Here is a 16080-nt window from a genome sequence, read left to right as displayed (position 1 = left end):
CCGATCTACGTGAATCCGGACCATCATGTTCTAATTTCCGATCTGTAATAGATGAGGATGGCCTGCCATAGAGTTTCATTACATTATTGATATAACATATTGGTTGCCCTGGAGTTATATATATATATATATTTTTATATTTCGGAATACTTTTGAAGAATTTGATAATAAATCAAATGTATTGAAGATGTATGTGTGTGTGTTTTTGTTTTTTGTTTTTGTGCTTATTGCTTTGTGAGGCTATGATTTTTTTTTTCTTTGTGTATTATACTGTTTTTTTGTGTTTTTTTTTTTTTCCTTGTTTGTTATATAAAATCTGAATAAAAAATAAAATAAAAATAAATGAATAAAACTTTTATCTGTTTTCTACAGAAACCGAAGCAGACTATGTGGATCAATTGCACCAGTACCTGCTACTGAAAGCAGAGAAGGATGGATCTTATGGCAAGTTAATGTGTTATGTTTATCATTTAATAGAATTACTGCTTTAAGATGGATGACTTATCTTATTTCTCTTTACCTGCTTGCCGCCCGGCGCACACAGATATAGGTCTGCAGCATGGCATGGGCAGGCAAAAGAACTTGTGTATATACTTCCCCTTTAAGATAATGGCATTGTGGACTGATCGCTGTAAAAATTACAATGGTCCCAAGAATGTGTCAAAAGTGTCCGATCTGTCCGCAATAATGTCGCAGTCACAATAAAAATCACAGATCGCCGCCATTACTAGTAAAAAAATAAATAAAAATTATAATTAAAATGCCAAACCAATCAATATACGCTTATTGCAATTTTTTTTTACCAAAAATATGTAAAAGAATACGTATCGGCCTTATATATATTTTCCGGGGATATTTATTATAGCAAAAAATATAGAATTTTTTTTCAAAATTGTCGCTTTATTTTTGTTTTATAGTGCAAAAAATAAAAACCGCAGAGGTGAAAGAAAGATCTATTTGTGGGAAAAAAGAACGTTCATTTTGTTTGGGAGCCACGTCGCATGACCGTGCAATTTTAAGTTAAAGTGACGCAGTGCCCAATCACAAAAAGGGCCTGGTCCTTGGCTAGCAAAATGGTCTGGGGCTTTACACCGTACAATATTCCTATCACCATTATAGCTAGATGTAAAAATTCTATTTTTTCACAAATATATAGGAGTTGAACTGTTGACAGTCTTATTTCTTAACCCCTTAGTGACAGAGGGTAAATTTAAATCTTGATGCTTGAACACAATTGCAACTTTGACATGGGTTAGTAAAACTGTACATATCACAGCAACTACTTTATGTATCCTTGTTTATTTCAGGACAAATTGGTCTTTCTTCTGGTGGTAAATAGTAATAGACACACTCCTAAACCTTGTGAACAGCCTTCCCAGAAGAGATGAAGCTGTTATAGCTGCAACGGGTGGGCAAACGCAATATTGAACCCTACAGACTAAGACTGGGATGCAATTAAAGTTCATGTGCGTGCAAAGGCAGTAGTCAGCTCAGGGGCAGGCTGCACAGTGACTGACCACTGTGATAGCCAATCAGAGGTTATTTAAGAAGAAAATTGTTACTGCGCTGATCTAATTATCCAGAGGTATTTAATCTCTGGGAATATGGACATAAGTGAAATATCAGGGCCACAATGTACCCAATCTTAAGTGTGAATAACCTGAATACAAACAATAAAAAATATAAGAAATATATGAGTCATACAAATGTGACACAGGGATTTCAAACTTAAATCATATATCTAGATCAGTGTGTCGGCATACAATCCATATGCCACAGTACTTCTATAAGAAAAATGGCTGTTGTTGCTGCTACTGACCAACCAAATAGTGAAAACAATACGAAAGATATTACAAAAAAAAAAAAAATTATATGTGTGTGTAAAAACACAATATGCAGTATGCCAACGGCACCGTGAGTTGTCCAATAACCGATATTGGAACAAAATAAAATAAATATCAATAAAAGTGAAATTATTATCAAACAACCATACAAATGTGCAATGTGCTGGCTGCACTTAAAAATAGTCCAAATGACAGGCAATCTTGCTCTTATACAATAGGTTCCAGCAAACACAAGGTTCAATGTTGGTAATGCTGTGTACAGGAAAGTGCCGCTATCTCTTCCACCCGACAAAGATGTGCCACCATCACCAATGGTTAAAATCAACACTCACCAGACCCCAGATATTATTAGGCTCCAAATTGGTGTCTTTTCTTTGTCGGTCAGTGGGCGTTTCGCTAGTTGCGTCGTCAGGAGAGCCACTTAAATGCTGGTCAGCGGCTTTTAACGGTTGACACTGCCAAAGACACTCAGTGCCGGTCAGAGGCACTTTATATTGTAAGTGTTATATTTTTTTTACCGTTTTTAAATAAATACATATTTTTAATATACTACACCATGATGAGCCCCTTGTTTTTGAGGAATTGATGACACCTTGTAAAAGGGAAAAGGAGGCAACACCCACTGACCGACAAAGAAAAGACACCACTTTGGAGCCTAATAATATCTGGGGTCTGGTGAGTGTTGATTTTAACCATTGGTGATGGTGGCACATCTTTGTCGGGTGGAAGAGATAGCGGCACTTTCCTGTACACAGCATTACCAACATTGAACCTTGTGTTTGCTGGAACCTATTGTATAAGAGCAAGATTGCCTGTCATTTGGACTATTTTTAAGTGCAGCCAGCACATTGCACATTTGTATGGTTGTTTGATAATAATTTCACTTTTATTGATATTTATTTTATTTTGTTCCAATATCGGTTATTGGACAACTCACGGTGCAGTTGGCATACTGCATATTGTGTTTTTACACACACATATATATAATATTTTTTATTTATTTTTTTGTAATATCTTTCGTATTGTTTTCACTATTTGGTTGGTCAGTAGCAGCAACAACAGCCATTTTTCTCATAGAAGCACTGTGGCATATGGATTGTATGCTGACACACTGATCTAGATATATGATTTAAGTTTGAAATCACTGTGTCACATTTGTATGACTCATATATTTCTTATTGTTTGTACTCAGGTTATTCACACTTAAGATTGGGTACATTGTGGCCCTGATATTTCACTTATGTCCATATTCCCAGAGATTAAATACCTCTGGATAATTAGATCAGCACAGTAACATTTTTCTTCTTAGAGCACTATTGACCCCCACTAAGGGCACACAGTACTGCAGCAGATCACGTTCACATTTATTTATTTTCTTTTGCGCCGGTGACACTCACAACCAATCAGAGGTTATTACAGCGATCAGGTGACCCAAGACCAGGAGTCCCGTGACCTGATCTTTCCTAAGACTCAGGCTTTTGGTGCTTTCTGTGCTGGGAGCACACTGTGTGTGGTGTTCTCCCAGCACAAAGAGAGATGCGCAGATTTGCGGCCCTACAGATAAAGGCCCGTTTCAGCCTCATATCTGTGTATGGTAGGCAGGAAGGGGTTAATTGCACATTGATTATCAGTGCCGCCCCCATCAGCTGCCAATAAGTGCCCATCACCTGCCAGCCAGTGCCCATAAAAGTGGCGATTAGTGCCCCATAAGTAATGCCTTTCAGTGCCATTCAGATGCCACGCTGTAATGCCGGTCAGTAGCTCCACATCAGTGCTGCCTATCGGTGTTGCCTACCAGTGCCCATCAGTTTTTTTTTTTTTCTTTGAAATTGTCGCTCTTTTTTTTTTTAATAGCGAAAAAACGCAGAGGTGATCAAATGCCACCAAAAGAAAGCTCGATTTGTGGGAAGAAAAATTATTTTGTTTGGGTACAGTGTTGCATGACCGCGCAATTGTCATTCAAAGTGCGACAGCGATGAAAGCTGAAAATTGTCCAGGGCAAGAATGGGGGAAAGTGCCTGGTATTGAAGTGGTTAACGTGCAGGGGGATAGTTTTCTTTTTTTTAGTGAGTTTACTTAGCTCAGAGGCAGGCCACCGGATGATGAGATAACAATTTCGCTGACACATGCCAAAATTCCAGGTTGTCAGTGTCAGGCCTTTCATTGGGGGCACTGCAGGCATTGGAACCGTCAGTGGATCATAACCTGAAGGTACCCAGGACAGTGGAACTGTCCCCCTTGTGTCTAGGATCCAGCATGTTCCACCGCAAAACAAGGGGCAATACAGTTCAGTGCATGAGGCTAGGTCATGAAAACTCACAAGCCCAACTGCTGGTAGCAAAAGTTTTGGTGGCCAGAGATGACCCGATCACTGTAGGCAGGCAGTAGAAACCAACCTAAGGTTTGATCCACGGGTCACATGCAGGCAGTAAGAGGAAGGTGCTTTCTCAATGCTGAATGGAAGGAAAGAGAACATGGCACACGTGTAACACTCCACCCAGTAGATGATGGCAGCACTGAATCCCTCAGCATTAACCTGGCAAAAAATGGGATCTCCTGTGTCCCTCAAATGAATAGGAGATATATTTTTCCATACACAATTACATACAGTATAGCAATAAAGTGCTTTGGTATACGTTTCTTTTTGAATTTATAGCACTTTCTGCATTCTTAGAATTCATAATGTGATTACTTTATTAATGTATAGGAAAATAATTGCTAGGAAAAGGTCAAGTAGTGACATGTGTTCTCATTTTTTATTTATTAATCTTAAACCGATAAAATGCTTAGATATACTTATGTCTAAATGTAATAAACGTTTTTGAGGATACTTCCCCTGGGACACCTTCCCTATAACCCTGCCTCACTCCATGAGTTCTCAGTTTTCTGCTAGTTTCTGTAAGTGATGGACCTTTTCCCATTCCCGGAAAAATCAGCTTTACTGGTATATTATTTTTCTTTATTATTTCATTAAGATTTTTAAAATCAACATTCACTGTCTTCTAACATAAGACAACACCGAAGCAGTGTATCTGGATCAGAGCAATCTTGGTAAATCCTTGGGAGCTGTACCCGGACCCCACGATGTGGGGACAGCCTGTAATAGTGCTTCAGGCACTGTATCCTGCATAAGGCACTCACCTTGGCACTTGGTGCAATGCAAATGTTAAAGTGGTTGTAAACCCTTATAGACCACTTGGCCGTACAGATAAGCCTAGATTAAGGTTCACCTGTAGGTGCAAGAAATATTTTGATCGATAAGGCTGACACTGTATGGTGAAGGTGAGGCTGCCTCTAGAATGGTCTGGAAACCCAACAACTGAAATAAGAGGGGAGGGGGAGGAAGAAGCACCAAGCCGCCAATACTGTAGCTCAGTTTATTAGGTGATAAACATAAAAATATCAGTATTGCACTCAGAAGACTCCTCAAATGATAGTCATGTGATCTCTAAGTCCACTGGAGGGTTTCAGGTCTGAGTAGTGGCTGCCGTGAGGCTGAATCTGCCACGGGAGGAGATGCAGGGAGCCGCCGTGGTTGCACAAAACTGTCGGAGAGCTGTCAGACCCAGGAGTGGAATGGCATGGCCAATCAGAACACGTTTCGGAGGCAGGGCCACACCTCCATCAGTCTGCTGGGTAGGCTGACCTCCGGGTTTAAATAAAAGCTGAAATTAACCCTGTATTAGCCAGGGGAACTACGGTTAGGCAAAAATGTGTGTAATATCATTTAAGGCAAACAAATTAAGTTATTGGCAACAAAAATAAGTATGACAAAATGTATATGTAAAAGATTTGTGTTAGATTTATATTTTAAAACAAAGTATCATTAGATTTTTATTAATTTTTTTACATACCCATATGTTTAAAACAAATTATTTTATACAGCTTGCCATACAATTTTTTTTCCCCCTCTAACTTTTGTCATACTGATTCTTGTTACCAATAACTTAAATGGTATTACACTGATATTGGCCTATTGTGCTTCAGCTTCTTCCTATGGCACAACAATGCCATTGTTCCAAAACTGAGTTTATTTCCATATTTCATAGTGTGCATACTGTAGGCCGTTTTCTTTTGAAGTACTCACTCAGTCTTCTCTTTCAGAATGTACCGAACACTCCCTGGCTGCATGTGCCATTGAAACCTTCAAAGATCTTGGGGTAGGTTCTCACATATTACCGCCACGGTTTGCAGTAACTTTTATTTAAGGAACAGATGTTCACAGTAGTAGACATAATTGGGACCAGTTATAAAAGAAAAGTGAGAAAAATATCGGACAAAAGTGAAAAGTCACCTATTCAGATGCACAGTCTAACCACTTTGCTACCGGAGCAATTTGTAATGTTTCACAAACGCGTACTGCATTTTTGTCTAGAAAAATCTGCAAACATTATCTTTATTGTACAGCACAGGATACAGGAATGAATTCATAGACCATGGGTTATATGCCTCTACCTTCAGGAGATTGGACATTGGCAAAAGCTTTGCTGGATCCCCCCACTGTCTCTTGTATAACCTCGCCCACGAGGCTCCAGTTTTTCTTTGCTAGTGTCCCTAAATGATGCACGCCATCTCCTCTTGGGGAATCGCCTACTAGTTTGTTTCACCAAATGTCCATGTGTCTGGTGGATAACACTTTGCACTTTGACCTTTTGATGGACACTTTTTTCTGTTTGCACATGGGATTATTTTTTATGCAATTGTGGATGTTTTGTGATTATTTTATTTACTATATTTTAGAGTTTTGATACATTTTTATTTTTTGTGTTGTTTTTAATTCTATGTACAGAATATATAATTTCTTTGAAACTTGAAATCTGGATTTAGATTTTTGGCACTGCAAGGTCTTTGGAACATATAGTTGTTCCTTTGCTAGCTACTCCAGACCCTGCCCTACATCCAGGCATGGTCAGTTTAGCGGTTACCTGGACTGGAGAAATTTGTGATGAACTTTCTTCTGAGGCACATTATCCAAATCTTTTATTCAGTTACAGCTTTTACCTTCAACTCTAATATTCTATGTAGATGCCATGGAGAAACTGATCCATCAGATCTCCAGAATGTCTTTAATTTTTGTGCATACAGTGACAAGATAAAGTAAGTGAACCCCTTGGCATTAACTGGTTTTCTGCAGGAATCAGCCATAACGTGCTTAAGCTAATAATACACAATTATAATTTCTCCTGTTTTTTATTGAACACAACCATTAAACATTTGCAGTGCTCAAGGAAAAAAGTAAGAGAACCCACAGACTAATCACTTCTAGAAAAGCTAACTGGACTTGGTAGTTTGCACACCTGGAATCTAGTTAATAAAATGAGCTTGGAGGTGTGGTTTAGAGCTACTTTGATGAAAAACATTAAAATTGCTGTTCATAAGAAACATCAGCTGATCTGAACCATGTCTCACAAAAATAAGCTCTCTAAAGACATATGCTCAAGAGTAGTTTATCTGCATAAGGCTGGAAAGGAATACAAAGCAAGTGTTTAGGCATCCATCAGTCGACAGACACATTGGCCCAGATTCTCAAAGGGCTTACGACGGCACAGCGCCATGTACGCCGTCTTAAGTCCTAATCTGGGCCGTCGTATCTATGCGTCTGATTCTTAGAATCAGTTACGCATAGATATCCCTTCGATCCGACAGGCGTAAGTCTCTTACACCGTCGGATCGTAACTGTAATATTTTTTTTGCACGCTAGGTGGCGGTTCCGTCGTTTTCCCCGTCAAGTATGCAAATTAGCTAGATATGCGAATTCCCGAACGTATGCGCGGCCGACGCAGTAAAGTTACAACGTTTACGTTAGGGTTTTTCCGGCGTAAAGTTGCCCCTGCTATATGAGGGGCAACCAATGTCAAGTATGGCCGTCGGTCCCACGTCGAAATTTATAAATTTATGTCGTTTGCGTAAGTCGTCCGTGAATGGGGCTGGACGCCATTTACGTTCACGTCGAAACCAATGATGTCCTTGCGACGTCATTTGGAGCAATGCACCCTGGGATATTTTACGGCGGGCTTGCGCCAGGTGATTTACGCTACGCCGCAACTTTACAGGCAAGTTCTTTGTGAATAAAGCACTTGCCTGAAAAACTTGCGGCGGCGTAACGTAAATGAGATACGTTATGCCCGCCCAAAGTTGCGCTAGTCTACGAGAATCTGGGCCATTGTCTATAACTGGAGACAGTTTAGTACTGTGGCTATTTTTTTATTTTATTTTTTTAACTCAGATAATTTTTATTGAAAACAAACACAAAAAACACACATACATTTTAAAATGCGCTACAAAATACAAATCGCCACATTTTGTCGGGGACACAGAAAAATCAATACAGCATAGTTCTACTCTCCAACTGTAGCTATTCTTCATAAAAGTGGGTGTCTAGTCAAGATGACTCTGAAGGCACAACACAGAATCCTCAATGGAGGTAAAGAAGAACCCATGAGAAACAGCTAAAGGCTTAAAGACATAAACCAGGGATGTTTGCCAGTTTCAGTGATGGGCCTACCATACTCAAGTCTGTGAACAGGCAGGTAAACCAAGGCAAAAACATCCATAGAGGAAGCTGCTGCTCTCCAAAAAAAAACAACCTTGCCGCATGCCTGAAGTTTGCTAAAGAACACCTCGAACCGTAGCGCTACTGGGAAAATGTTCTGTGGACTAATGAAACAAAATTTCAGTTGTTCAGGAAGAGTACTCGGCACTATGTATGGTGCAAAAAGGGCACAGCTTATCAACATCAAAACAGCATCCCAATAGTGAAGTATGGTTGAGGGAGAATTATGACTTGGGCTTGCTTCGCTGCCTCAGGACCTGGACCACATGCCATCATTGAGAGGAAAATTAATTCCCAGGTTTACCAAAATATCCTACAGGATTTTGTCACAGTGGCTGAAGCTTAGTAGAAGTTGGTTAATGCAGCAGGATAATGATCCTAAGCATCAAAGTAAATCCACCACAGACTAGCTTCTAAAAAAGAAAATGTGCCTTTTGGAGTGGCCAAGACCTTAACCCCATAGAGATACTGCGGAACGACCTCGAGAGGGGCTTTCACTTCCCCAGAGTTGTACAGGGTCACTATAGTAAGACTTTTTCATTAATTTATCAAATAAAACCCTGCAGTAGTGATTAAATATCACCAAAAGAAAGCGCTCTGTCTCAAAAAATAATAATTTGTGTACAGTGTTGCATTACTGAGTAATTGTCATTCAAAGTGCAACAGCGCTGATATGTGAAAATTTGGCCTGGGCAGGAAGGGGGTGAAAGTGTCCGGTATTGAAGTGGTTAAACTTGCTGTGTCCTCGTGTCTTGCCATGTATAATAGGATTAGAACCTCATGTTGGCTATATGGTAAATCATAAAATGACAGCATGCCCAGAATTCTTGATTCTAATGAATTGTCTTTGTGACTCTGCAGGTCTTTCAGTGTTCCCCGAGTTGTCACGGATCAATACTTCACCTCTCAGAACCCTTTACCTTGAAGGAAAACTGCAGCAGACTAGTATCATTTATCCAGCAGTTTATATACAAAGGATGACCTGTATCAGCAACAGACAGTTGTACTTTAAAATACTAATTCTTTGCTTTTATTTACAAAGTTGTAAAACATATTTAAGTTGATTTTTGTCTTGTTTAAAAGTATGTGTGCAATTTGCTTAATTATTTGATTTGAATCTGATTAGTGAAATGTAAAGGTTAGCTTTAGTTTGTGGCCTTGCAGACACGTGTCGCAGTAGGAAGATTCCTGTTCTGCTTATAAAACGTGAATCGTGGATTATTATTAAACCTGAGTCTTCCGCACTACATTTGGTGTACCAGTCCTCACATCACAGGGTTTCTGATCACTCCCAGTTCATCAATTTCACACTCAACCACATCTCCTGCCTGGAAAAGAAAAGACACAACAATACAAGGCTTGGATGAAATGTGTGTGATTGTATGTGTCATCTCTCCAACTGAGAGGATCCATCAGACCATTACACAAGAGCTTCTCTTTGGGGGCCGTGGGTGGGAACTTTGCTCCATGAGGTGCAGGTTCATCCCCTCCACTCTCATACACCACATATTCAGAAAGGTGGTCTTAGAAATCTCAGGTACAAGTTGTTTCACTCAAACATCAAAAACGTATACCCAAAACAGTCTCTCACACCATTATGCTACCCATTACAATAGAAGCCTCAAAGGGACTGTGTGTTTGAGTTCACAGGCAACTGGAGGGGCAGCCATACAATCAGAGGGGTCTTTAAATTGGAGGCCAAATGGATCTATAAGGCTAAAACGTATAGCCCCTATGGCATGAACATCGCATGGGATGTGAATGCATTTATTAGTAATGCTTGAATAATTAGTACGTTTTGCTTGCCTATAAGATTGATGGATTATTATTGATACCTTTTTGTTTGTTGGTTTTAACTTTCTATGTGGTGTTTTTTTTTTTTATTATTATTATTCCTGTAATTGTTATTGTATAAGTTTGTTATATGGATACGTTTGTTTAATTCCTGGGGGGGGGGGGAAACAACATATTATGGAAAACAATGTATTCTATTGGGGGGGAGAGAGAATCTATAATATTTGGGGCAACTTGGTGTCTGAGCATAGAGGCTCCTCTGAACACAACTGCCAGAGCCTTCTGGAAGAAGGGGTCTCAGAATCCTATCATTCCAGTGCCTTCTCAAGATATTTTGAATAGCATGTTGCTGTGTCAAAGGGTAGTAAAGAAGACGTGTTTATAGATTTCGTCAGGTAACTGACGATTTTATGTCTGTGTCCCATTAGGGAAATTTCCCTTGCTTCTGGACATGGAGACACAAAAGGGAATCCCTCCAATGGGGGGAGAAAAATCTCATCTTAAGCCTCATACACACGATCGAACTTCCATTGGACTTTTCCGTGGATTTTGCTCCGAATTGGCGTTGGCGGTGAACTTGGTAGGCATACACACGGCAGGACTTTTTCAGCCAACTTTCACCAAATCACGTGTTTTTTTTCAGCTCTTTACCGCCACCCCGTAGCAAATTTTGCTATTGTTGTCTGATCTTTAGCATTGCTTCTGAGCATGCATGTTTGGACTTTAGTCCACGCGATAGGATTAGCCTCCATCTGACATTTGTTGCCACAAAGTTTGTCTGTTTGCACAGCGAACATTTTTCCGATGAAAAACACAAAAAGTTTGTCCGATGGAGCATACACACGGTCGGATTGTAGGATCAACAGGTTCGTCGGACATTTGTTGTCAAAAAGTCCAATCATGTGTATGGGCCTTTCGACAGTCAACACTGGAACAGGTGTCCCAATTAGAAGTTTTACTCTCTTTTCAGGTGACTGCTAAAATTTGGATTTCTGTGTCAGGGACACCGGTCACCAAGGCTTTAGGGGTGGGTTAGAAAAAGTTTGCATAGCAATTTACCCAGTGAGGCCGGATTCACACTAGTGCGGGGCGAATTTCAGCTCTCTTATCTCTGCAGAGAGATAAGACAACTGTTCAGCAGATCAGCTCCCCAGGAGGGGGGGAAGTGTATTGAGCGAAATGAACACATGTGCGAATCAGATGCATACCCATAGAAGATAATGGGCCTGAATTCGCACCTGAGCCCCAACGCAATGCCTAGAAAACGCACACGTTTTTTCGGCAGTGCGAATGCATCGCACATATGTGAACCAGCTTCATTGAAAACAATGTATTTTATAATGTTATGTGAATTGGATGCGGTTTAAGCCGCAACCAATTCGCATAGGTGTGAACCCGGCCTCAAAGGTATCACAAGCCTAAATATGATGCATTTGGCCACTAGATGCTTTGCACCATCTAATGGCCAAATGTGGTATTTTCTAAGATCCCGAAACGCGATACCGAAACAGCACCTGTGATGGGCGGCACCAGGGATGGGGCCCTGCCGGGCAGGCCCCGCCCCATTTTCAGCGCCAATTCTCTTTCAGCAAAATGTCAGTGCATCCCTAATTGTTATGTATATTTTCTAGATTCTGGTCTCCATATAGTTGACTTACCTTTAGGTATATTGGAGGCTTTCTGAATACACCAACTCCAGGGGGGGTCCCAGTTAGAAATACATCTCCTGGATAAAGAGTGACAAATCTGGCAAGAGAAATGGTTATAATGTTAGCATTATTTTGTATTCAGACTATCCACTTCTCAGTAACAAGGCTCATGTTTCCATGACTGACCCAGAGCTCTATTGTGGGATACATGATGGTGACATTTTCATATAGTGTGTACACAACTTCCGATTCACTTTTTAAACGAAAATGTCAAAAGGCACAAACGCCAAAAAAATTCTCATACGTCAACAGAACTAACAATTTTTGTTTAACCCCTTGATGCCTACTGTACGCAAATATGCAGCCCACTGGACTGTGCCCTTTTCCGTGGGGGCGTATATTTGCGTACTTCTCTTTGTGCTGGAAGCGTGGCTTGCTCCCAGCACAGACTGGGGTCTCAGCGGGAGCCCCTGGCCCGTACTAACAATTGGGATTTAGATCTCCCAATTCCGGCTCATCAGATTGCTGCGATAGTCACTATGAAGCCCGTCCTTGTGTTTTCCTTCTCTGTGAATGGAGGAAAGAGAGAGAGAGACCAAAAAAAAAATGCCTAGATCAGGGTTATTGTCATGGTCAATATTTTTCGACAGGATGCATTAAGGTGAAAAAACGCAAAGCTTTACAACCCCTTTAAGGTTGCCTACCCCCTACTCTAGACTTTAGGCTTTTGCAATTATTCCCAACTTTTTTGGAATTGGTGTTTTATTTGCTTTTTGATTTCTAAACAGCCTGTGAGTACACACTCACTTTGAGACCCAGGCTATGAGACTTTGTGTCTTGAAGACCATCTGGTTTGTGTTACTATCTTGGACGAGGTTCCCATTGACTCGACAGCGAATTCCAAGTCCATGAGGGTCTGGGGAAAAAAAAAAAAAAGGAGAGCTTGGTGAATTGTGATGTATACTAAAATTACAAGCATATTAATCATAGCGTTGGTGTCAAAGAACACTTTGTATGTCAGATGTGTAGAAAGAGAAGTAAACATTGACCATCCTGGTATCTCTTACCACACACGTGTATGGACAGAGTTATGTTAAGCCTTAAAGGGTCACTAAAGGAATATTTTTTTTAGCTAAATAGCTTCCTTTACCTTACTGCAGTCCTGGTTTCATGTCCTCATTGTTCATTTTTGCTCTAATCCTTCTCTGTTCTGAACACTTCCTGGTTGTCTGTTTCCTGATGAAAAAAGTCATGGGAGCTTTCTCTCTGTGGTCCCTAATCAAGGAGGTGTGATTACTGTGTGTCTAAAACCCCTCAACACCAATCAGTTTAGTTTTACAAACCATCACTGCCCTGTATTGGCTCTGAGTCTCTGTACATCACAGAGCAGGAAACAGCATGCAAAATGTAGGTACAATATATGATTGATTTTTATCTATTTTTAATAATTTTTAAAAGGAATCAGTTAACCATTATGTCTATACCCTGTAAACAGTCATTTCAGCAAAAATTTTTTTTTCCTTTAAAAGGGGTAAATAAACTCTCTAGCTCGTAATCAACATGGATGCCGACTGCACTGTCAGACGAAGGGACAACCACTAGGGGTAGCACCCACAAATATGCATATGGAATACAACATGAAGGTACAGCACATGGAGAAAGCAAAACAAAATTCTAAGAGTCGGTTCACACTAGGGCGACACGACTTGAACATGAACCACAGGGCGATTTACAACACAACTTGAAGTCGTCTCCAGGACAGGAGACATTCCAGTGGCCAATAAAACAACAATCAGCTCTAGGGGAGGGCAGGAGAGGTTTGCCTGAGAAATGTATGTTATCTTCCTGGAAAGTCGTTTCAGTTAAGACAGTGATACGACTTCTGAGGCGACTTCCATTGAAATCAATGGGTACAAATCGCCTACAAGTCGGATTGAAGTAGTACAGGAACCTTTTCTGAAGTCGGATCGCCTTGAGTCGTGTGTATTAACACTGCTCCCATTCACTTCCATTGTTTTTCTCTACAGCGCGACTTGAGGCGACATGAAGTCGGATCGCAAGTCGCCCCTGTGTGAACCTGCTACTCTTGCATGGCAGGTGGGAAGAAAGATACAAGCAGCTGAATGTCTGTGTCCACTATGAAGAAGCCACTATGAAAATTTGTCCTTTCTGAAAAGCATAGCTCTATAAAAACTAGAGAACATTCGTGCTGCATGTATCCAGCAATCAAACATTATCTGGAAAAGGGTTTTCAAAACAAGTTGCATGTCTTGTCAGAAACCTTCTCATATAGCAGGGGTAGTGAATAAAAATTCACAGGTGTCCGGTCAGAAAAATGTTCTTCTAGCGGAGGTCCGAGTGTCATATTGGTGCTATGACTCCACATGATATCCTCCACATCGCAGCCTCCTGTGCATGTCACAGGCCCCTCATCTCAGACCTACATCACAGTCTGGTCCCCCCCATCTCAGACTCCCCCCATCAGAGACTGGTCTGGTCCCCCCTCCCATCACAGACTGCCTGCCATCAGACCCCCCCCCCATCACAGACTGGTCTGGGTCCCCATCACAGACTGCCTGCCATCAGACTCCCCCCCCCATCACAGACTGGTCTCCCCCATCACAGACTGGGTCCCCCCTTACAGACTCCTGTCCTCAATAGTACAGCACTCCCCACAGAACCCTACCTTTTTTTTTACACAAGATGTGCAGTGTGGCCACTCTGGACAACGGGTGGGACTTTTCAAGTTAAAGGTGATTGATTGGTAGGACCGCCCCCCTGCGTAGCAACCAATCACGCACTTCTTAACCTAAAAAGTCTCGCCCTTTGTCAAGAGTGGCCGTGCTTCTCATCTTTTGTAAATCAGACATGCGGAGGGCGGGTGCAGCGATCCGAGGGACAGATAAACCTGTGCGTGGCACACCTGCCATGCTATGAACATAGCAGCAGTCAGGCGGGGGGGGGGAGTGAAACACGATGAGGCTGCCATATAGTAACAAGGAGGGTCCTCCTGTAGGTCCGCCGTGTCAAGGAAGAGCTGTTGCAGAGTCCCTGGGGGAAACCCATTTTATTTCTATGATCTATCTTTAGTCTGCTAGGTACTTTAACAGCAAGATAGGGCTGTGGGATATGGGGGTATGTTACAACATGGAAATAAAATAGAGGTAGTCTCCTTTTACTTGACTAGAGTTGAGAGGATAGAGGAGATGGAAAGGCTTATCCACCAAGCTAGGGATGCTACTGAAAAATTCACTCACCTGGGGTTGCTGGACACACTACAGGGAATCTCTATCGCCCGGCTCCCCGACGACTCCTCCTGACCCCCCACAATGACGCTGACATGAAACGCTATTGGCGGTGACTGTCTCTGGACCCCTTCCCCCCCTATGCCAGACCTTTTTGCTCCCACTTCACCCAACTACCTTAGATATCAACTTCGCTGACTTGACAAAAGAGAGGTCGCCACGGGAGGCTTTGCTCGCTTTACAAACGGTTGGGGAGATCGCGGCCCCGGCCCAGGAGGACGGGACGCATAACACACCCAGACCAAGTCTTCCTCCCCTTCCTGGGTAATCACTTTATGTACCCCCCCGTCACAGTTTAGTTCCCATTGGGGGGGGGGCGGTGGAGGGGCTTGCTCTTACTGGTCTTCTATGTCGAGGTTCCTCACGATATAGTCCCATCCCCCCGAGACCCCCTATTTAGTAGTTTTACCCCCGTGTTCCGACCGGGTTTTCCATAAGTGTGGGTCCCCCGTCCGGTGGATCACCAACACTCCACCGATCCTGTGTTTCCAACTATCCCCTTTCGACCGCATGGTATTTCAGGTGGTAGCGGGATTTGTTTCTAGCCTGTTTGAAGATGTGACATGATAACCTTATTTCATTTCTGTTATGACATGCCGATTCCTTTTGCTGACCTTGTTGTATTTTCTGATGTAACGACTGTAATCTTCAATAAACAGTTATTTTGGAGAAAAAAAATAAAATCAGTATCAGACAGTCTTGCAGACATACTGGAACATCCTTTTACTTGACATTTCTCTACTTCCAGACCAGGCCTTTTCTGGCATGTTTTATTCACAATCAGCATTTTTTACTAGAAAAATTACTTAGAACCCCCCCAAGCATTATATATTTTTTTAAAGCAGAGGCCCTAGAGAATAAAGTGTTAGGTTTTGAATTTTTTTATGTCACACCGTAGTTGTGCAGTGGTTTTTCAAATGTAATCTTTTTGGAAA

At 41.5% G+C, this 16080-nt stretch overlaps 2 protein-coding genes across 3 annotated transcripts in view; one reads left to right on the top strand and one right to left on the bottom strand.

Annotated features, from left to right (window-relative positions):
- GPAT2 (glycerol-3-phosphate acyltransferase 2, mitochondrial) overlaps window positions 1-9644 on the top strand; it is a 100767-nt gene extending 91123 nt beyond the window's left edge. For both annotated transcript variants that reach the window (XM_040345925.1, XM_040345926.1), the window contains 3 exons: window positions 373-444; window positions 5949-6004; window positions 9259-9644. In XM_040345925.1, the coding sequence (XP_040201859.1) occupies window positions 373-444; window positions 5949-6004; window positions 9259-9378 (248 nt within the window). In that variant the 3' untranslated portion in view covers window positions 9379-9644. The remainder of the gene's footprint in view (window positions 1-372; window positions 445-5948; window positions 6005-9258) is intronic.
- LOC120933000 (fumarylacetoacetate hydrolase domain-containing protein 2-like) overlaps window positions 9402-16080 on the bottom strand; it is a 30869-nt gene continuing 24190 nt past the window's right edge. The window contains exons 6-8 of the mRNA XM_040345927.1: window positions 12648-12756; window positions 11850-11937; window positions 9402-9725 (exon numbers count right to left, since the gene is read on the bottom strand). Of these exons, the coding sequence (XP_040201861.1) occupies window positions 9663-9725; window positions 11850-11937; window positions 12648-12756 (260 nt within the window). The 3' untranslated portion in view covers window positions 9402-9662. The remainder of the gene's footprint in view (window positions 9726-11849; window positions 11938-12647; window positions 12757-16080) is intronic.

This window comes from Rana temporaria, chromosome 3, assembly GCF_905171775.1.
Source record: "Rana temporaria chromosome 3, aRanTem1.1, whole genome shotgun sequence".
Lineage (NCBI taxonomy): Eukaryota > Metazoa > Chordata > Amphibia > Anura > Ranidae > Rana > Rana temporaria.
The sequence above is the reverse complement of the archived record's forward strand: the minus strand, read 5'-3'. Positions and strand labels throughout refer to the sequence as shown.